This window comes from Centrocercus urophasianus, unplaced genomic scaffold, assembly GCF_019232065.1.
Source record: "Centrocercus urophasianus isolate 14NV4802_14NV808 unplaced genomic scaffold, USGS_Curo_1.0 seq_13, whole genome shotgun sequence".
Classification (NCBI taxonomy): Eukaryota; Metazoa; Chordata; class Aves; order Galliformes; family Phasianidae; genus Centrocercus; species Centrocercus urophasianus.
The window spans coordinates 29,197,957-29,220,727 of record NW_024884475.1 but is presented as its reverse complement, the minus strand read 5'-3'; the positions used below and the strand labels follow the sequence as shown (position 1 = coordinate 29,220,727).

Sequence of the window (22,771 nt, the reverse complement as noted above, 5' to 3'; positions counted from 1 at the left end):
AAAAAAAAAAAAAAAATCACCAGAACAACAAACAAGGAAGAGTCCCTGTACATTATATATCACTGGTTTTGCCATCTGATGGCATTCTGGAACACTCAAGTCTAAAAAAGGTGATTTGAGTGTAACTGTAACATTAAGTATGACAGAAGGAAAGAGTTCAGTTCCTAGGAATAAAGATAAAATTCTTCCCCTGCTTCCAGTTGTAGGGAATACTATATATCTAACAAAGTTTTAAGAGTACCATATAATTAGAATCTATACTTCAGAAAAATTTGGGTGCATTTTGTATACATTTGTAAACTGACATGTATTTGGATACAGAAAACAGACAGTTAAAGTAAATCCCATTACAGGCAACAGTTTGTTCTTTCTTTCACTTTGGGAATAAAAATAAATATACAAAAGCAAAGCATATTCTGTGTGGCAGAGATTTACAGCTACCAAACTTTTCAGTTTATGGTACTCCCACCTAGAAAACAAGCATTGAGTTAATTTTTGCACCTTTATATCTTGTTTTGCAGCCTTTAGTTCAGTATGAAGTTTGTAATTTTCTTCTTCTAATAGAAGATGAGCAGAGCCACCAGGGGCCAGTTGTTGTTTCAGGGTGTTTAGATCCTGAAGCAACTGCTCAGATTTCTCTTTTCTCTGTTTCAATTCAACCTCAGCATTCTTGGAGTATGTCGAAGTTCTGCCATCCAAATCTGAAGAAAGTTGAAGGAGTATCTGAAAAATAATGTAATACAGATAAAATTTCTGAACAAGCTAGAAATAAGAAATAGGAAGTTTGCCTGTGTTAATTGTACATTCTTGATTCTGTGTCCAATTTGAAGACGCTTGCTACCAGAAATGAAATTACTGACACTCAGAAGTGCTCAGAGGGCTGGAGCACTCCCATGCATTTGAAAGCTGGAACTGTTTAGCGTCAAAGGAATGCTCCAGGGAGACCTTATTGTAGCCATTCAATACTTTTGGGGGTCTTACAAAAGAGATTCATCAAGATTCCAAGGCTAACAGCTTTAAACTAAAAGAGGGTAGACTTATGTTGGCTAGAAAGACTAAATTTGTTTACAATGTGCATGGTGAAATGATTCAGCAGTTGCCTCACCACCTGTAGTGTTTACACTTAGGCAGCATGGAGCTTTGAGCAACTTGATCTAATTAAAGATATCTCTGCTCAGGACCAGGATGTTAAGAGTTGATTTTTGAAGGTCTCTTACCGCGAGTTGTGTTCCCTACCCAAACCATAACACAGCTATGAAGAGCACAATTGTTTGGATACATTTTCGCTAGAATCCATTCACTGACTGAAGACAAGCACTTAAGAGAAAACATGCCCACTGGACTCTTCTAGAAACCAGTGTGTTTACCATGCCACATAAAGATGTTCTCCATACTTATTAGGTGATAAGTGCACCAGTTTTTCTTTTAAGCAACTGGTTTGATCCGCAGAATGTGTCTATCAAGGACTTCTTCCTAACAACCTATCAGCATTGGAAAATCCTGGGGAACTCAAGGCTGACAGTTAATTCTACAAAAGAAGTCTTTTTTCAATGAGCTGAACTTAGCAGGGCAGAACTGAGTCACAACACACACAGGAGGAGGGTGATGAGCTCTTCGTACTCCAGATCAATACCAGTAGAAGAAATATAGTATCAATATCTTAGGAACAAATGTTTGCTGGAAGTTAAGAAAACTGTCCTTATGAACTAATCATAAGATAGAAGATACCTTCCCATAACCTGTTTTTTTAAGAGTTGTTTCATGTGCTTTTCCAAAGATGAAATCTCATTAAATTTAGTTTATAAAGCATTTCATGTTGCAAAACATCACCTTTTTTTTTCCCCCACATGTGGAATGGGTAAGAAAGGGACAGAGGGAAAGGACAGCTGAATCAACAATAATTTACAAAAAAATACAACTACTTTGACTTTCTGAAGGTATAAAAGGTACAAGAATATCGATTACAATCCAGTTTTATAGAAAACAGGTTAGCCATGTTAAAGGTCATTTGTAAAGAACAGGAAATCCTGCAGGTATTAAGCCTTGAGAATGTAAATGCATCAGGCTGGCAAGTTCTGCAAGGAACGTTTAAACACAATTATAAACCTTGTTTCCAAGATTCAGGGTGTTAAAAAGCAAACTATCATGGCTTTCTGCAGGTATTCCATGTCATAACATCATGCAAAGCTGACAAGAGCTGGAACAGCTGCCCAGAAGCTGCAGTTTGTGCTGCTGGGTAGGAAGTGCAAAACTGCAATTCCCAGCAGCCCTGTAATTACCATGTGGTTTCTGGGAGGAAAAGAGGTGATGTAACCATGGCTCTATTTCCTTCTGTAATGCCATCCACAGCACAGCTAGAAAGATAGCTCTCTCCTGTTTGACTTGCTACCCTTCATTCTTTTTATGTTATGTTGTTTTATCTCATATTCCTTTACCATTTCTAGTCAATCAGTTTCTCTGTTACCTCAATCTAGCTGTATTCTCATCTTTTTGTACTCTTGTCTTCCTGAGGGTTTTGGGAGGGAGGCCCCCACCCCAGAAGCAAGACCACAGGAACCCATGACAAACATACTGAAAAACCTGCCACATACACACAGTTATCTCCCAGGAAATCTTCTTAAGCACAAGTTTCCAATTTAATTGCATGAGGGGAAAAAAGTCTTAAAGAAATCTTCTAATTATTCCCACATTTTACACAGTTAAATACTCAAACAAGTGCTGATAGTAATTAATAAATGAACTTCAACATTTTTTTTTGTTTGTTTTCAACTAGATTACAGAAATATTTAACACAGTACTCACATTAAATACATTTTTTATGAAGTTTTTATTTACCTTTCCCTTTGGAGTCCAGAATTTAATGACTTGTAAAAGCCTTTCGTTATCCTTCTTTAACTCTTCTTTAAGTTCTTCCGTATTACAGTGGTGTCCTGAACAAGTTTCCCAGAATTGTCTTGTTTCCTTTCTAGTACTTGCTTCCTGCTGCAACTCTGCCTCGATGCTGAGAAGTTCACTCTCCATTTCTGATGTATCTTTGAGGATGATCTTCACAGAAAAGGGATCAAGTTAAAATATTGTTTTGTTAGGTGTATATATATATATACATACATATATATATACATATATACACACACACACACACACACACACACACACACACACACGTTTGCCCCCTCAGCTACCTATACACGGAGGAAGTATGTTTTAGCATCTAACTATTCCATTTTTGCTAGGCTAAAAGGAATTTTGCCATCCGCTAATGGAAAAAAAAAATCAGACAATCCAGGCTCCTGGGTGCAGGTGGAAGGTGAAAGTGGAAAAATGTTTGTTAGTGAAAATTCATCTAATTGCTAACAGAAATCATCTCAGTATCACATAGAAATGTATTCTACAGTGCAAACTAGTAAACAGTAGTCCAAAATTTTTTTAACTTAATTTTTAGCCACTTTATCAATCTAAATTCTTGTTATGTAATTGGGTAGTGTTAAAAAAGAATTGCTTTTCCCTCCTCAAACTTTAAAAAACAATGCCCGTTAGACTAGTGCAACCATGTTAGATCATGTCTTGAAATACCCAAGTCATTGAAAATTTTAAATCATACCTGTGTATTCAAGTGCAAACTCTGCCACACTTCGACATTTAACTCGTGAGAAGATATTTCATTCTGATTCAAATGACTCTTCAAGCACTGAATTTGAACTTGTAACTGATGTTGTTTTTTCTTTTCCTCGTACAATTCCATTACATACTTACTAACAGTAGCATGATAATTCTTCTTCTTTGAACAAACACGACCATACAAAAACTGTAGAGCAACAACAAAAAAAGAACGTTAGGTAGCTTATGTGAAAATAGGAGATCAGGTTCTTTAAGAATACTAGTCAAACCTTTCTTGTTAAACATTTTAGGTAATGGTATTTATAAAGATGACTGATATTTTTATTACCAGAACTTTCATTCTATCATTATTTTGCCTCCCTGCCTTCCTTCTCCCTCCCTTTCAAAGTAAATAAAAAAACCACACAAAAACTGTGTGTTTTACTATACTTCTGTTCATGATGACAGTAATTCTTTCTTAAGTCCTTTCAATTTTTTCCTAATAATTGGAGTATGTTTCTCCACAGAACTATGGATTGAGGAAAATCTGAATGACCACAGAAGTTATTAAACTTTTTGGTATTTTTTTTTTTTTTTTTTTTAAACAAAATAAACAGAAATCTCCAAGGCATCTTGCATATTTTCTCCAAGGTACTCAGATGACTATAATTTGATTTACAAACAGAACACTTCCCATCAATGAAAATGGATTAGTACTGATGAAATACTACCATGGAAAACAGCTGCATTACAGTAAAAAAAAAAAAAAAAAAAAAAAAAGAGGTTCGTTTATCTAAACAGTTCCAGTTTTTTAGATATGTTAGGGGTCTATTTTTTTTTTTAAGACAAGCATTTATGAAATATCAAAGCCAGATCATATAGAATCCAAGCTGTTAATAGTGAGACTATCAAAAAAAAAAAAAAAAAAGAAAAAAAGTAGTATGAATTATCCACGTATTCAGCATTTTAGTTGGTACCTTTAGTTTGTTCAATAAGCTCTGGAGATGACCATTAATTCTCTCATTTTCCATTTGCAGTCGATTGACTTCTTTACTCTGTTCCAATGAAAGCTGACTCAGCATTGCAGCTATCACTGCTTTCTGACAATCCAGTTCAGCTTTTAGATCAAGAGACATTGTAGAGAGACAATCATACCTCTTCCTTATATCTGTGAATGTCTCAAGATGTTCCTAAATATAAATTAAGCAAATTAAGTCACAATAAGCAGAGTCATTAGTTATAAATAAGCTGAACATCAGATTCCAGGTTAACCCTCACAGCATGCATAAAGTTTTACAAAGGAACAAAAGTAAAGCAAGAGCTGAAATCTGTTCTATTGTCACAGATGAAGATTGAAACAGTAAGCTGGGCCCGAAATAAAATTTGTCGTCTGTTCACGAGTTTACCACCCAGGCTGCTCTCAGAATAGTGCTGATCTCTTTGATCCTCTTGTGGAAAGATCATGAAATTGCTCCTAACACTCTACCTTCTGTCTTCCTTTGGGAAATGGACATGCTGCTTTCTTTCCTAGGAAAGCTTCCACCGTAAGTTTAAAGCAGTTAGCAGGCTATGAAATGCAAATATGCTTCAAGGGACTATTGGTAAACTGCACCTCACAAATCACATACAGAACCTATATTACACGTTAAGGCAAATATAGGACAGCCCAAATTTACAGGCCATTACTATCTTCATTTTCAATTTTTAATGTAAAGAAAGGACTCACCAATTCCTTATAAATCATACACAGAAGTAAGATTTAGGCTCCTGGATAAACAATATTAAAGCTTGACATGTATCCTTTAAAAAGTACAGTAGTTCACCTTAATTTCCAAGCTTTTTGCCACCAGGCTGTCATCATCCATCTGCTCTGCATTATCCAGTAAGTTCACTTGAACAGAAGTATCATTCAGGTCTCTCTGCTTCAGTTTGTTTAGAGCACATTCCAGTTTCTCACTTGTTTCAATACACTACAATAAATATATACATAATTAAGTAAGATTCAAGAAGGTAAGTTATTACTGACTTAGGTATGTGGCTTGCAACACCAACCATCTCAGAACTTTTCTGCAATTCCATCTTGAGTTGGTCCCGCTCAGAACTGATGTCCTGGAGAAGTTTTTGTAGCTCATCTTTTTCTTGATTAATTGATGAGATTTGTTCTTCAAGTTGGAAAGAATGAGTAGCTCTTTCAGCCAATAACAGGTCTTTTTCACTTGATATGCTATTTAGCGTATCAGTTAACTGTTGAATCTGTAACATTGGAGGAACAACAACAAAAAATAAATGAGCTGGTCCTAGTCTATAGACTCCACTATGAAAACTAAAATGAGTTGTCTTGTGTCAAATACAGACAATTCCCAGTAAGTCTAAAATTCACGCTAGCAGCATGAGAAGTTTAAAAACGATTTCAATCTTCTAATCTCTCAGAAGATTAAGAATAGCATTACACCCAGAGAACTCTAGCCAACTTTGGGTTGCACTAAAGCAATGTGAAAACAAAACACAGTCAACATAAATCCATATTACAAAAAACAGAGTCGGAAAATTAACAGAAGATAAACACAATTGAATTGTCCATCTATCTGCTCCAACGATTTGAATACTAATGCTAATTGTTTACCTAAAGCAATCCTTACTTACACTGTTAGGTCTACAGACAAAATAAGTTTGACAGATGAAATGCAAAGTAAAAATTGCAGAAAAGACTGAGCTGGGAAGATCTAAGCAGCAGTACTTGCTGAATACCAGATACAGTTTGAAACTGTACAAAGCTCCAAAGATTGCAAACCCACTTGGAATCGTATTGTCTACACAGTGATTTTTGAAGTCTGAATGAATACATAAATAACTACCACTGTATTTAAAATGGATGTGGATCTATGCACACCGTAGTGGAGCAGCCAACTTATCTGAGATGAGTTGAAAGTGCTGCTTCTAAATTTTACTTAAATCATTACAGAATCCTTTGTCACGTTCGTGCTTGTTATAGAACACAGAATGATGTGCTGGCAGTTTAAAGTTAAATAGGAGTTGTCTTGACCAAGAATTTAGCTCAGTGATTAAAACATCAGAAAGCAGCACTGTAGAGTAACTAGATAAAAACCATAGACTCCCCACCTTATTTGTTAGGCTGTCCTGTAAGATCTCTGACCTCCTCTGAACCTTTAACAGATGTTCTTCCCGTTCTTCAGCTTTCATTTTCTCATCACTGAGGAGTTCTTGATGACATTTCAACTCCTTTTCAGTTTCAAGAATCTGAGATAAAGTTAGACCAAAGTATTTTAAAAGTTGTGAGATATATGAATCTACTTCTAACACACCAATCTACTATTTCATATGAGTTAAATACTTAGGAAAAAAAATCACAAATTGCTTCAGTCTGAGCACAGAAAGTTACATATTTATTTGAAAAGTTTATTCTAAGAAAAACCTGACAGAATATTGATAAGTCCTTAGCATTTAGTGTAAAGAACTGTACAAAGTATGCTATCAAACATGCTTGGACTTACTTTCTACAATTCTTGTTTCAGAGAAGAGGAACACAAAGGAGAAATGTGAACCTCATTCATATTGCTTTATAACTGTCTAGAAATAATGACTTCACATTAGAGAACTTTATCATAGAAATACTGTCAAAGCAATTTAAAATTATTTTTGATTATTATAGGAGTAGCATTCCTTACACAATCTCTAAATTTCAAGTTTCATAGCAATATAACTAACACTCAAAAAATACCTAAATTCAAATGAATCAGTAGCACCCTAGATTTGAATCATCTACAGATGGCTGATTCTGAATAAGAATTCCAGCTCAACACTGAACCAAACTATCACCTTCACTGTTGAATATCCAGAAACAAAATAACAATGTAGAGAATTTGTCACTTTCAGTGTTAATTTCAGAGCTCAACAAGATACACTGTAGCATTCAAGAAATATCACCAGAGTGTTTAGGTAATTCAACACATACATTTGCTCATTCCTTTCTAAATGAAGTAGCCTTAGACAAGATTTTTGAAAGAGCTCATATATATCCTAAAATACAATTCCACAAGACAGAAATTGAAAAACACTGGTGAGCTTTAATTTGGATATATAATATCCATAAGAAACTTTTCCAAAACAGTTTCAAGAAACAGCCGATCTGCTCTCCAACATTTATAATTATTAAAGACAAAGCACCTTATTAATACTCTCCTGTAGATTAACTTCCAGTTTGTTCTTCTCTGCTTGAGCACATTCCAGCTTTTCCTGGAACTGATCTCTCTCCTGTGCCAACAAAGCACATTGTTTCCCCAGCTCTTGAAGTTTACTGTTTTCATACTCTGCCTTTTCTTTCATTTCTTCCAGCACCTGTTGCCTTTCTTTGGTTACTGAATTTAAGTCCTCATTCAACTTGTCTATCTATAAAGATACAAAAGACAAAAAAAACACAAAACAAACGAACAAAAAACACAGTTTAGCAACTGTGGAATTTTTGCTAGTAACTATTACCATAAGATCATCTATCAAAAAGAAAAATAGCCCAAGTTACTGTAGGTAGATACTTTTTCTCTCTCATTAACCCTTGAGGAGACAGTCTCTAAATTAGTTTTAAGAGGAGTTTATATTACTGTACTTGCCTTTTCTTTTAGTTTGTTTATTTCCTCAGTCAGCTTTTCTTCAGTGTTTTGTAGTTTCTCTTCTCCTTCTGCCAGCATATTTTTCTGAATATCAGCTTGCTCTTTCTGATGCTTTAGTTCTTCCTGCAGACTTTCCATTTCTGTCAGAACTTCTGTCAACTTCAGAACAAAGTGTTACATAGCTGAATACCCAGTATGACTTTCTTAAACGTTGCTCACTTAGGTTAAGAGTAGTAAGACAAGGCATTTGAATTTCTAGGAGAGAAGTATTTGAAACTGCAAATTCTTTTCTGAAATAATTATTTACCTCGCTTCCATTTAGTTTCAGAACATAGCAGCCAAATTTTTGTTAGCTGCATCTCAGGCCAAGTTTGTCTGAAACGATGCATCAAAGTAAACACATTTTCTAGGCAAATACTTGGAACACTGAATAAGCAGTATCCTGCTTTCAAAACAAGGAATCAAGACAGAAATGGAATCATTTTCCAAATGATCAATTTGGAAAATCAATTTCAAATCAATTTCAGATCTGGATTTAGCTTTCTTTTTGTCAGCTCATTCTGAGTTGAAATTGTAGAAAACCTCAAACCCTTTGATTTTTGTAACCTTAGATTACTTTTTACTGTTCAGTGCCAAATGTGAAGCCACTGTAGGTTGGAAATGTAAGAGAAACTTGTAGAGCATTTATCCAGCAGGTGGAAAACTATGGTTAATCCAGAGTGGCATAGTGACCACAACAGCTGCAAAGGAAAATTAAGAGAGAAATTCCAAAATCCAGATTGGATTAGTAGAGTCAATTTTTAGTTTACTGCTGCTGAGAACAAATGAAGAGAGGGAGGGATACTGAGCAGCTAATAGCTACAGGACTGAAGAAACTGAGTGCTATAAAGTGTCTTTAAAACAATTATTTAAGAGATTTGATACGTACTTTCTCCTTGCTTTCCTGACAATCAGCCTTCAACTGGTCTTTTTCTGTTTTAGAGACCTCTACCATTTGCTGTAGCTCATCTTTCTCCACATTAAGTAAAGCTATTTTTTCAAGCTGCTGAGAGATCTGCTCATTCATTTTTCTTTCCGTTTGTTCTTTTTCCGCCAGTAGTTTGCCATACTCAGAAGAGACGCGAGTCAGGTTCTCAGTTACTTCAGTGAGCTGAAAGAACAAATAGCTTATTAATATTGCTGATATATCTATGGATGTGTGGAAAAAAAACCAGTAACTTTTTAATTTATGTCCCTTTTTTTTGTCTCAGTAGTCAGGTTGATGTAGGAAAAGTGTCAATGGATCACATTTCAAAAACTCCACCTACACATACGGGTTGTTATAAAAAAAGTTTTACAGAAGAAATATCCATCAGTTTACTAATGTTGCAAACAAATAGCGGAACAATTTCACTGATATGTTAATCATGTTTCAGCATTTCTATCTCATTAGAAAGCATGTATGAAAACCTACAGTTCATGATAATTCCAGAAAAGCAACTCCACAGCAGATCTGTATGCTTGATAGAATCAAGCCTACTTTTTTTTTTTTCTTAAAGCAACAATAGCTTCATATACAAAAATAAGCAGAAAAAAATAAAATTATAATAAGTGTAGCAAGTGAAAGAATGGGCTAAATTGCCCCCTAGTCACTTAGGTATCTTCAGAGTTACATAGCTGAAAGATAACATGTTAACTATAATAACGTTAAGAAGTGTAAGACTTAGAAAATAAGTTGAGGTCAAATAGCAGCACTGATGTTTAATATTTCATTCTTCAGCACCAATGCACATTTTGTTATAAAGGCTGTAGCTTACATATCAAATTGCAATTTGGTTATTTTTCCACTTCCTCTATTGTTATGGCCTTCTTTTACGAAGTAGATAAAAAAAGGGGAAAGCTTTAAGTTTTGTTAATACATTTATTGAAACCTTTCAAATTGAAGTCTGTAGAAGATAGAACTTATTTGCTTCACCAAACTATATCTGACCTTCTGTTCCACTTCAGCTGTTTCCTTCAACGCCTCTTGAGCTTTCAAGAGTTGACTTTCTTTCTCTGAAATACTTTCTTTCAGATCCATAATCGTCTCTTGATGTTGTCTAATGGAGTTATGAGCAGATTTCAATTCTTCCTGCACTTCTGAATTCTTTGGACACAAAACAGTTCAAGTAAATTAAAGCTTGAGCATCATTTCCAAAAATTATGACAGAAGTTTACTAAAGACTTTGCCTTAAAGGTGTGGAACGGTTTTCATTACCATGCTAATTGCTTCCTGTACGGTGTTTCTCAAGTGGTCTCTCTCACTTTGGAGATTCTCCAGTTGCATTTTAAAATCATCATCTCTTTCTGTCATAGTGCTCATTTCTCGACAATCATGCGATTTTGAAATAAGATCTGTTTGTTCCAATTTTTCAGATTCCCTGTTAAATTCAGTTGCCTTCACTTCCTCCATTTCATGCAGTTTCTTTTGTGTCTGGCTCAGCTCCTCTCTTAGATGAATTAATTCCTGCTCAACAGATTTTTCTCGAATCGCTGATTCCTATTTTAAACAGGAATAAAAGTCATCACATTTAGAGAAGCCATTGATAAGAGAATTCTATCAGACCTTTGACAAGCTATTTATGGAAAAAAAAAACAACCTATGTTTTAAAGGAATTTGTAAATGGAAATTAACAAGATTTGACTGAATTCAGTATTTCAAATTTCTTGAAAAAAAATACATATATATATAAAATTTGGAAAGATGTCTTCTGAAACAGGTTGCCAAAAGCAGAACACCACGGCTGTGGTTTAATCCTGAGGAAAAACAAATGTGCTACAGAGATCTTGTCCATGTATCTAGTTTCAACATTAGATAAGATCAGGTTGGATGAGGCCCTGGGCAAACCTGGTCTGGTATCAGATCTGGAGGTTGATGGCTCTGCCTATGGCAGGGGGGTTGGAACTTGGTGATCCTTAGGGTCCCCCTTCCAACCCAACCCATTCTATGATTCTGTGATAAGATGTCAAGATATTGTCTCTTCAAGTCTGTCCACCTCCCCATAAATATTACTTTACAGTTATCTTTTTTAAGTTTATATTTTGCAAGTGCATCTATGTATAAAAACACACACATGCTATCAGCATATTCAATTAGGGAAAATGTTGGGCGTAAAGGCCATCAGCAGACCTTGCCTACAAAACAAAACCAAAAAGGTTTCTATGTTTTGAAAAAACCATCAGCATCCCGTTCAGTCAAGCAATTCTTAGGTTCAAATACTTAACTACAGTACCTCATCTCTATGCAGATCAACCCATAACACCACCATCCTGTATTAAGATAAAATTCTATTTACAGGGAAACTTTGTCATAGCTTGCTATTAATTGCCAAGATACAACTGATAGTATTGGTTGAATTGCCTCTTAAGTAAACAATACTGTTGTGGTGTTTGATGGCCTGCAGTCAAATAATAGGATCCTTCTCTGGTCTATTTTAGTGAACTGTTATCACTCAAAGTAAAGTTTAAACACGTATGCTTTGTATTACCAACTTAGATGAATACTTACCAGAGTTCCTTCTCCATATTCTTCTTTTTTGAGATGTAAACTGTCCAGCTTATCCTGTAATGAATTCTTCTCTTGTGTAAGGGAAAATATTTGTTCCTTTAGCACCTGAAGCTCATCACTTTTTCTATGGCTTTTATTCTCCACAGCAAGCCTGTCTCTTTCTGATGTGATGTTTTTAAGTTCTTCTGTCATCTGTGATAACTACAAAATATGCAAAGGTAACATCTCCAACAACTCAAAATGAAAACCAAAAGACAAAAACTTTCACTTATTCAGCTATGGTATTTTTAAAACAAATCTTTAACAAACTGTAACAAATCTGGGGAAAAAAAATCCAACAGTCTTTGGCCTTTCTGTCACCTGTTTTAAATGCTAATTTTTCACAGTTTTTTCTCTAATACTGGTTATGGTTTATTTAGAAAATATCTGATAGGAAAAAGCCAAATAAGAAAAACTCACTCCATCTATTTCTATGCATTTGCTCTTTCAAAAACCATGCAACTACTAAGTTAACGTTGATTAATTTATTGGGTCTTGCAGTGTAAGTCTACTATCATCTATTACAGATGGGCCTGCAAAAGGAACTGTTACTGAAGCTGCTGCATAAGGTACAGCACTCTTCCTGGTCATTTGTACACAAGCTTGAAAAACATATCAGCTCCCTGTTACATGTTATGAACTCCGTTTCATTTACAGTCATGTACGAGACTTCTCACTGAGAACAAAATTCACAAACTGTAAGCTCTGTTAATACTCTTGGGTACCCCTTATCTCTATTTGCCATCTAATTTCACCTGTCAAGTTGGTACCTATAGCACATATTAGTTAGGAAAAAGTTCATTGTACACTATCAGTTGTTGACCTCTGTAGAAATTCAAGCTATGAATGCCACTTTTTTGACTATTTTCTACCAAAAGTCTAGAAATTTAAGAGCAAGAAGAAGAGACTGTAATCAGACTGACAAGACTTGCTTTTACAGTATTGGGAAAGACATTGGCTAGAAACATTTTAGTTTTGAATGATTACAAAACATCTTACCTGTATTTGAAGTTCATTAATAGTGTTCCCGAGCGTCTCCTTAGCACTCACAATTTGAGTCTCTTTTTCAGAAATAATTTTCTCCAGCTTCTTAACAGTTTCCTGGGATTTCTGGAGAGAACTCTGTGCATTTCTCAGTTCTTCATGTGCTAAAATGTTCTTTAGAATAAAGAAAATCCACAAGACAGAGATGCTATTTTTTGCCACATTAGTAGGTACTCCTCAAAAAAACAAACAAAAAACCCACATCCAAACAAATAAAAACAAAATACCAAAGAAAATTCTCTCCCCTTATCCCCCATATATTTCAATATACAAGGGTTGCTCTGAAAGTAATGCCTCCTATTTTATTATGTTGGCTCACAGAGGTGGATGTTGGAGTGGCAGTAGAGGTAGAACCTTCTCACCCATAAGCCATTACATTTTGTTGCTGTGTGACAGATGGCAACAGAGGAACAGTTTGACAAATTGGTGTCAGATGTGGAAGCACATATGAAACAAAGGTGTGTCATTTAATTCCTTCATGCAGAAAAAAAAAAAATGCATCCACTGACATTCACAGAGTCATTTGAATTGGAAAGGACCCTTTAAAGGTCACCTAGGCTGTCCCTCTTCAGCAGGGGAGTCAGGGACATCTCAATTAGGGTCAGATCGAGCGCACAGCCTGGCCCAGCCCAGCCTAACCTTGAATGTCTCCAAGGTTGGGGCAGTCACAACCTCTCTGGACAGCCTGTGCCAGTGCTGCCTCCACCACTTGTATTGCAAAAACTTATTCCTTACATCCAATCTAGATCCCCTCTATTTCAGTTTGAAACCATTTTCCACATTCTTGATGAGCTCATAATAAGCAAAGTCCACCCAAAGGAGCACACTTTTGTCAAAAAACAAACAAACAAACAAAAAAAAAAAACACCAAAACATTTGGCCCAGGAGTAGTAGGTAAGCAGATTATCAGTGTCTTGGCACCATCAGTCCCCCTATCCCAGCATTGCTGTTCTTACAGCAGTACATCAGGTTTTCCTGATATTGCTGAAACCTAAGGTTGCCTAGGGGACTAGTACAGGTCACAGAACCTGGCTACAGTCTCCACTCAACATTCTGTACTATTTAAAGGCATACAAACTGCACTCTGCTCTCATATCCCTGTAAACAATCTGTACCTTCACTTCCCAGTGAGCAATGCAACACTTCAATTCTCAAGTCACCGGTAGCAATTATTCCATGGACAGTTACAAGGGTCCAGAAGCTGGATCTGTCAGAAAACTTCCTTGACCCTTGCTTAACATTTATGGAAACTAAACAGTGGTGTTAGCACAGTTAAATGGCCGGTAGTACACTTCAGCAGAGGCAACAGTGGGTCACCTCCACCGGTGCTGATTTTTACAAGTGCGACATGAAGCCCCCATTTTATTACTGGCAAAAATATGTAATTAATAGTGGTGATTACACTGAAAACAGTTTTGTAGCTGAGAATTTGCTCTATCAAATAGTGTTACTGTGCTCTTTGTACCTGTTGAGGTTTCCATACAAATAAATAGGAGGTATTACTTTCAGAGCAACCGACATAGTTCTTTTATAGTTTCTGATATGTACAGTCCACTTCAATAAAGTCAGAATCCCTACCATTGAAACAGTGTCCTTTATGTCTTCTTTGAGCTGGTCTGTCTCAGCTTGGAGAGACTCCTCTTTTTGTTTCAGGTGATCTCTTTCTTGAGTGAGATTTTTTATTTCTTCCCAGCATCCATTAAGCTGCTGAAGAACTGCCTGGATCTCCGAATCCTTGGTCTCCAATCTTGCTTCCACAATCTTTTCTTGCTCTTTTAATTGTTCTATTTCATTTAGCTTGTGATGAGCCTGAGCAAGCTCTTCTTTTACATGAAGATAATGTTTGTGTTCTGCTGTCTTTTCTTCCAATTCTTTCATTTTATTAGAGAGCTTTAATTTAAAAGGAAAGGGAATAAACACTTTCACTCTCATGTAAAACAGTATAATATGTACATGATTTCACACTCATCTGCTTAGACAAGCTAGACAATCCTTTCAGTCTTCAAAAGAGTAGGAATTTAATCATTTCATTAACCCTCCATTTATAATCTTGTCCACATCAATTATTAGTCTCCAGAACCTCCTTAGCGGGAAAATTCTTGCCAAAACACAAACATATGAAATCGTATCCTGTCAAATCCATAGCTGAATATGACAGCCATATATTTGCCAAAAGCCTTGTCAGAAGTGCATGCAGCTTAGTTTTCCTTCTCATCCTGTATGAATTTTCACCCATTTGCCAAGTAATGCAGTGATTCTCTGTGGTTTGAAAGATATTCAGTTTTCTTTCTTTTAAAAGAAAATCTCAACAGTTCACTGATGAGAAAGCTTTGTTCCTATGAATTCAGAAAGAATAGGCGATAGCTGCTTATTTAAAATATATTTGCATAATAATAAGTAAACTTAAGAAGAAAAAGTACAGGAAAACACATATCCTTGAGTAATTTATTTCTTTGCCTATGAAGAAAGAGGCCACTGAGATGCATAATCCTGTGCATCTCAAATCTTATCCATCCAGCACAGTACAACTGATATCCCACTGAAAGTAGAACTTCAGTTACAACACTATACCTTGAAAACTACTGCTTTATATTTTACAAAGAAGTCACTTGGAGAACTCTTAGCATATGACAAAAAAAGGAATGTGAAACCAACCTCTAATTTTACATAATCCAAAGCTGTTTTAGACTCCTCTGCATCTTTAGACAAATGTTCTATTTGAAGCTTCATTTGTTCATAGTTTTCTGACACAGCTAGGTATTTTTGTTCTAGTTCTTCATGGAGCTGTTTAAGCACTACATATTCCTGATTAGAGTTTACGTATTTAAGCTGTGCATCTGCTAGCTCTTCTTTTGATTTTTCAATTTCCTCAGTTAAAGAGTTAAGTTTAACTTCATTATCAGCTGCCGCAGAGAGCAGCTTTTCTCTTTCCAATTTTAGTAAGCTTAACTCCTCATGTTTTTCAAGAATCTGTCAGGAAAAAACAACAGCATTTAAAAGTCAATATTTGTTATAGCTGTATAATAAAAAAGTACTCATGCAAGCTTAAAAACAAATACAAGCAAATACAGAGCGCAGTACATTGCTAGACTTCCAACACTTAATCCCAATAAAACAAAATCTAAATATGTCAGGGAGAAGGAGGGGAAGACAAATCCTATTGCACTCAAAAACCATTAAAACTCTCCCCTCTAACTCTTAAGATGTTCTCAAAATATTTCCTGTCACTGTTTTGAGAATTAAACAAACATGGCAAGCTATGGCTCTTAAACTGATTGTACTTTTGACATGTCAACACTACTGGCAATACAGATTTTATAAAGGTTTTAACATCTACTTAACTTTTTTTTTTTTTTTTTTTTATAAGTAGAAGTAGGCCAATAGTAGGTTTTGGAACATTCTGCAAAATATTCACAATCAAGTTTGTTCAAGATTACTTGTCCTAGACCATAAGTGCATATAAATTCTCCTGTATTTGCTACTGAGTATAAAAATTTGCAAAGTCTTAGGAAGAATTTGTAGGAAAAAGTATACTAAACTATGCCCTGCCAGGAAACAAGAAAGTCTGCTTGTAAATTCTGGAAAGTTTAAATTAAACCTTTTACTCTCCAACCAGTGTTTCTACTCAAAAGCATTAAGATTTACTTTTACCCATCTAGATAAAAAGTCAGTTTTAGGATAGGTGAAATGGTGTTGTGAACAAGGACGAAACACATGTAGCTGTCTAATGATGACCATGGTAAACAAGCAAGCTTTGTACTAGAAATACTTCATCAGTTATAGCAGACTGTAACTGAGCATACAACTCATGATTTATTCCTGTGTAAATACCAAATGCCTGGGAAACGACAGCATAATGAACTTTGTAAAACCTTATTGTTTGATTCAAGATTTTTTACTGAAAACTATCCAATTGGCCTCCATTAATGTGTTATTAGTCAAATGCAATATAAAAAGCACAAAAGACAAGTTCCAGAATAGTTCGATTTTTGTTTACCTCTGTCTGCTGCATCTCAACAGTATTTGGTGGAGGCTGAAGTTCCGAAAGCTCATTTATTTTTTTTTGTAGTAGTACATTCTCCTCCAATGCTTTTTCTAGTTCTGCTTTTAAGTCAGATGCCTTTTTTTCCAGGTCCAGAAGAGAAACCATATCTAAACAATCAACAAGTTTTAATTAATAAGAAAAATAGGAAGAAAAATTTCAGCAGTTTCATATCATGCTCTGGATGTCAAGTCTACAAAGACTATTTTGTAATTTGTCAGCAAAAGATGGAACTACTGCTTTGAATTTGGTCAAACTTGGTTAGACTGGCATTCAGTTTATTTCCACTTTCTCCCTGATATCCTTCATTAACTTGATTGTCGTGGGTGACATACAAAGCATTATAGAAATTGCAGTTTCACAAATATTTCAAGAAAGAGCACTCTGCATTAGCAATGTGCCATTAGTATCAGAGATCCCGATCTTTTATCTTGACAATAACTCCAGAGAGAAAAGAGCATCCCTACACCCCTCACCTCAAAAGGGGAAAAGGAAACGGGAGAGGGAAAAAAAAATAAAAATCAACTTAAACAGAACAGTACCTTTTGGAATTTTACCCTCCATCAGTGAATTTAGCCTTGTGTTTTCTTGAAATACAGACTGCAACTCTTTCTGCAAGTCAGCTTGCATTTTTTTGTAGTTCGCCTTTCCTGCTTCTATTTGGCTTTGATAAAGTTGCACATCCTTTTGCATTTGCTTGTGATTATTTAAGAGTTCATTCTTCAGGAAAACAACACAACATGAAGTTCATACACAAAATACAAGTTCACTTGCTTAGCAGTTAATTATTAAATCTGACACATTTTGTGTTATTGATTGGATAATTTTGGCCTGGTCTAATAGAATTTGCCACCATTAAACAACTTCATTTCTTTTAGAGTAATGTAATAAAATGTAAGATACATTTGAAGTCAGAACCATAGCCATTTTTCCTATTTCCTTTACTCCTTCAGAACTTAAAAGTCCCATCCCATTTTTGTAAATTGATAACTTACTAATCTGACCCCTATTAAAATCAGACATTTACTCTCTTCTCTCATATAAGACAAAAAATGAAGACCAGCTCCTGCATAACATCAGATTTATTTTTATCTTCTTCTTGAGGGTATGCTTTCCGTGAGTTCCACAGTGAAAACATTACTTTGAGTATTAAGTCACTTGTCTTTACAGATATCCTTCTCTAGTCTGGGAGCAAACATTGCCAAACAGTATTTCGTACCACTACAAAAGCAGTTTAAAAAGTAATTACCATCCTCTCCTTCAATTCCAAATTTTCTGTTCTGAGAAAAGCAGATTCTTTTTTGGCATCCAAGGCTATGGTTTCACTATCTAAAAGGGATTTATTCAGCTGTTGAATTTCCTCAATTAGTTTATCAGAATCCCCCTGAAAGAGACAAAAACCTCAAAAAATTAAGATGATCATAAGAAAGCAAATGTGATTATTCAAATATGGTTAAAATGTACAAGTGACTCAGAATATGGTACATTACTCTATCTAAAATGAACAGTAGCACAACACTGAGAGCTGGGATAAAGTACAGAATTTCCCACAGCTTTACTTCAGAGTACCTCTATAAAGTAAACTTCTTGCAGAACTAATATTATAGTAATTTGCATTTTAAGCTTCATAAAATAATTAAAACCTGTTGGGCAGCAGATTTTCATCACATCAAGGCTATGCTTAAGCTTAACTCACTTCCAGAAAAGCAAAACTTAACCTAAGCAACACAAGCAGAAAACTCTTGCTTACCGCTAAAAGAGATGTCTCTTTTCTTTCCATTTCCACTTTCTGCAGTTGCTCCACACGATTTTGTAATATCTTTATTTTGTTCTCTTTCTCTTTTAGTTGTTCCAGTTTGGACTTCATTTCTGCCTAAAAAAAAAAAAAAAAAAAAAGCATGAAAAGAAGTAAAAAAAAATAAATTAAAAAAACAGTTCCCAGTTTGTTCGTTTTCCTGATAGGAATCTATAAGAATCCTTTTTACATAATAAGCATTATTAAGATGAGACATACCTTTCTCAAAACTGGTAAGACTAACTAGAACCCAATCATGTCAGGGTCATCCGTTCCGGATAGAAAAACCAAACCATGTTCTATACAAATCTTATTGCATGCAAGTTTATGAGAAAGGCTCACCTCGAGTTCTTCATTGTAGGCTTCAGCATTTGAAACAATATTCTTTAGGTTGGTAATTTCATGCATTAGTTGTATCTGTGGAGCAAATTGAAGCAGAATTGCTGAGGATGTTAGAAAGCACCCACACCAATGGTTTTAGTTGCCATCACCATGCAAATAAGCAAGGTCTGTATTATATTTTCTTTTCTATTAGTTAGCAAATCATAGTTGCCACACTCTTAAATTAATAAGTGAAAATCTCTATTTCAGCTTCACAGCAGTTAGAAATGATTCAAGTCTAATTTAATCTGCAACAGCTCAAGAAGCAAGAGCGATGTGATCAAAGCAATTCATGCAGAAATCATACAGATACAGAACATCCAACTCTAGTCATGTTAAACAGTCTTTTCTGCACAGTGTAGATATTAATGATAATCTTATTGCTGACAAGCAAGAGATATCAAAATTAAGTTTAAGTAAAGCCATGAATGCATTCAAGTTGCATCCTGTGAAAGGAAGCACAAATAGAAGACCAGATATAGAAGCACTTTTAAAGTGAAAGAGCTCTTCTCTTGGTCTTTGTTAGAAAAGCTTAAAAATTAGCACTCTTCGAGTATTTCTGTATTGTTACAAGTATAGAAAAAAGAAAATCTAATCTGTAATTTTTAAGTCAGAGTCTGATTTTTACACTCTGTCCACTTTAAAGCCTAGGCTCATTCTTTCCACTGCTGAATGCTGCTTGTATCACCACCTCTTGCGAATCAACATCAAAGTAGCATTCTGTAGACTCAACTCTAGAAAACATTTCAGTATAGAGAATACTAATCTATCTATACTTCTGTGCACTTTACCTCATGATCTCTTTGTGTTTGTTTTTCCAGTGCTTCAAATTCATCCATTTCTATCTTTTCCTCCAGTTTCTCCTTCATTTCATTTATTTCTGATTTCAATTGTTCATTTTCTAATACTAACTTATTAAAGTTTGCTTGCAAAATATTGATTTCATTTACAGCAATATCCTGAAAAAAGAAACACAACAAGCTTTAGAAAAGGTTATTGGAATTCTCCACCTTATTTCAAGGTGAATACAGGACAGGCTTACCTTTTCTGCTGCTAAAGCTTCACAGAGTTGCACAGATTCTTCAAAGTCTCTCCGAGTCTAGAAAAAGAATTGCTTTCAGTTAACTGATTGACAAGATCAAGCAAATTTATTATAACCCTTGTTGCTTTTCACTGCCAGAGCTACTTAAATACTAAAGCTCTCTAGGTCATTCACTACTAGAACATACCACAACTCCACAGAGATGACCAAGATACTTTCTTACTAAGAAGTTATAATTATTAAAGATATATAACAGAATATTGATGCTCTACAGATGAGTATGGTTCTCAGTAAGACAGCCTTACAACGCATATAGACTATGTTAAGCATTGTAGTTTAACCCAGCAGTCAGCTATAAACACAGTGAAGTTGTTCACTCGCTTTCCCCTCCCAGTGAGATAGAGTAGAGAATCAAACAAAAACAATAAAGTGGAACTTGTGGGCTGAGATAAACTATTTACTGAGATATAAAAGGAAGAAAAAAGAAGAACAGTAATAGTAACAGAGATAATAATACATTCACAAAACAAGTAGAATCATAGAATCACCAAGGTTGGAAAAGACCTAAAAGATCACCCAGTCCAACCGTTCACCTATTCCCAATAGCTCCTACTAAACCATGTCCAAGTAATGCACAAGCAATTGCTCACCACCCAGCAACTGACGTCCAGTCAATAAAGCAGTGGAGAGCCAATAGCCCCCCAACTCTCATGTTTTTAAACTTTTTCCACATGATATCAAGTGGTTTGGAATACCTCTTTAGCCAACTATAGGTCAGCTTTCCTGGTTCTGCCTCCTCCAAGCTCCCCATGCCCCTTAGCTCCCCTGGCTAATAGGGCAGCACAAGAAGTTATGTCCTTGGCTCTTCACAGCCACTGCTCAGCAACTAAAACATCCCTGTATTATCAACACCGTTTTTCTCCCAAAGCCAAAACATTTCAGACACCATGGAGAAAGAACTCTGTCCAAGCTGAAACCAGGACAATAAGATAAAATGAAGATATTATGACATTACCCAGTTCATGTCCGGTCCATCAATCCATTCTGTATCTTGAATTTGATCAGAAGCAGTAAAATATTCATTGTCTCGTTCAGAACTCTCTGTTAACAGAGCTGAAAAGGAAGATGCATCAAAAAATACTGAACAGCAATAAGTTCTTAATTGGGAATCAAGAATTTTCTTATCAAAGGTCTCATCACATTGGAAATAATGATTCAATGACACAACTATAACACACAGTAGGACTTCTAATCTCATGATTTTCTTTTATGAAAGTGAACAGCACTTTAATCCAGTCCCTGTGCTTACACTGAACACCTATCACAAGTTAATGAAGATTAAAAAAAATCCAGAATATATACTTATATATAGATGAGAAAAAGTATCTAATGGTCAAGAAAAAGGCCAAGTAACAGCATTCTGCAATATCTGAAGACAAGACATATCTTTCCCATAAGAAAGATTTAAAGCAACTTGACAAATGAACGGGTAATAAGGCTGTACAAAGATGCAATTCAGTATCAATAGTGCCCAGTTATTTTCTTCATTTCAGCTTTCTTTATTCCTTGATCTAGGTCCTCTAGTAAGTCCTTCAATTAGAGTTTAATCTTTGAGTAATGACTTTTCTATATCTGCTAACGTGTTGAGTTTTACTCCTTATCTTCCTCCCCCCCCTAGTTTTTCCAAGAGAACACCACATACTTTAAATTTTCTTACAAGCAAATTCATTTGCTTAACAGAACAAATGAGAAAAATCTCCCTTATGCTCTTAGAGGTGACTTTACTTCCTTTGAGAAGCTAAGCAATGCTTACGAAGTTATCTGACAGATTTCCTACAAATTATTTCACCTAGGATGACAAAACTAAAGCTTCCAAAGTTTCCATTTTTAAAAACAAAACAGTTTTATTTCCATTGCAATAACTATCTGCGTTATTGCAGCTGAACCCACTCCAGGCAGTAGTCTTCGCTCACAGACAAATGTAATTGCCTTTGAAAGCAAAGTCAGTGCTTTCTGAGTTCACAGAACAGTTTGAATAGCATAGTGTCAATTAAATGTATTATTAGCAAGTGAAATGGATTTTTAATTTAGATTTATAAAATAAAGACTGTTCTTCATTTTCAAGTCTCCATTTCAGTGCTGCTTTACAGAATTCTCTGCACAAAAAAAATGGTACTTACAGTCCTCTGCCTCTGGTAGTGACGACAGAGACATTTTCATTTTTTTTGTTGTGGTTAGTGTTGTTTTTTCAAAATCTTCAAAATAGTCCACATTTTCCTGGTTTATTTTACCAGGAGCCCATGTAACTCTCCTTCTTCTCTTGGCCTTTAAAGGGGAGAAAAACAAAAGAATTCACAGAAAGTAAAACTGAATCACTAAATAGAGATTAGTCTACTGTTCCAACAGTCCTGCATCCTAACCAGCTGCTTATTTTTTCTGCAGTTTCTTTAAAATTGAACTACAGCTTGACAGTTTGAAAGCAAAGCTCTTTGCTGCCTGTTCACTGCAAAGCAGCATTGAAGACTCATTGAAGACAGCACTGAAGTATTAGAAATGTACTCCTTCAAAACCCATGTAAAAATTGCCTAGACTATCATTTATACTTATATTAAAAGCAAAGGTTAAGGACTGCTAAACTGAAGCTTTTTTCATTTTCACTCTAATTCTGTACATTTGTATT

The 22,771-nt window shown here is 35.3% G+C and overlaps 1 protein-coding gene across 1 annotated transcript in view; it reads right to left on the bottom strand.

The window, feature by feature from the left end:
• The window catches only part of CENPE (centromere protein E), a 38,774-nt gene that overhangs the window by 6,348 nt on the left and 9,655 nt on the right, over positions 1–22,771 (bottom strand). The window contains exons 14-38 of the mRNA XM_042811875.1: positions 22,272–22,416; positions 21,107–21,204; positions 20,092–20,148; positions 19,841–20,008; positions 19,011–19,085; positions 18,624–18,746; positions 18,123–18,257; positions 17,416–17,593; positions 16,829–16,983; positions 15,487–15,801; positions 14,410–14,721; positions 12,787–12,945; positions 11,749–11,949; positions 10,459–10,740; positions 10,192–10,347; positions 9,151–9,372; positions 8,223–8,381; positions 7,783–8,004; positions 6,718–6,855; positions 5,650–5,850; positions 5,421–5,567; positions 4,575–4,787; positions 3,602–3,805; positions 2,836–3,045; positions 502–723 (exon numbers count right to left, since the gene is read on the bottom strand). Coding sequence (XP_042667809.1) covers positions 502–723; positions 2,836–3,045; positions 3,602–3,805; positions 4,575–4,787; positions 5,421–5,567; positions 5,650–5,850; positions 6,718–6,855; positions 7,783–8,004; positions 8,223–8,381; positions 9,151–9,372; positions 10,192–10,347; positions 10,459–10,740; positions 11,749–11,949; positions 12,787–12,945; positions 14,410–14,721; positions 15,487–15,801; positions 16,829–16,983; positions 17,416–17,593; positions 18,123–18,257; positions 18,624–18,746; positions 19,011–19,085; positions 19,841–20,008; positions 20,092–20,148; positions 21,107–21,204; positions 22,272–22,416 — 4,497 coding nt within the window. The remainder of the gene's footprint in view (positions 1–501; positions 724–2,835; positions 3,046–3,601; positions 3,806–4,574; positions 4,788–5,420; positions 5,568–5,649; positions 5,851–6,717; positions 6,856–7,782; positions 8,005–8,222; positions 8,382–9,150; positions 9,373–10,191; positions 10,348–10,458; positions 10,741–11,748; positions 11,950–12,786; positions 12,946–14,409; positions 14,722–15,486; positions 15,802–16,828; positions 16,984–17,415; positions 17,594–18,122; positions 18,258–18,623; positions 18,747–19,010; positions 19,086–19,840; positions 20,009–20,091; positions 20,149–21,106; positions 21,205–22,271; positions 22,417–22,771) is intronic.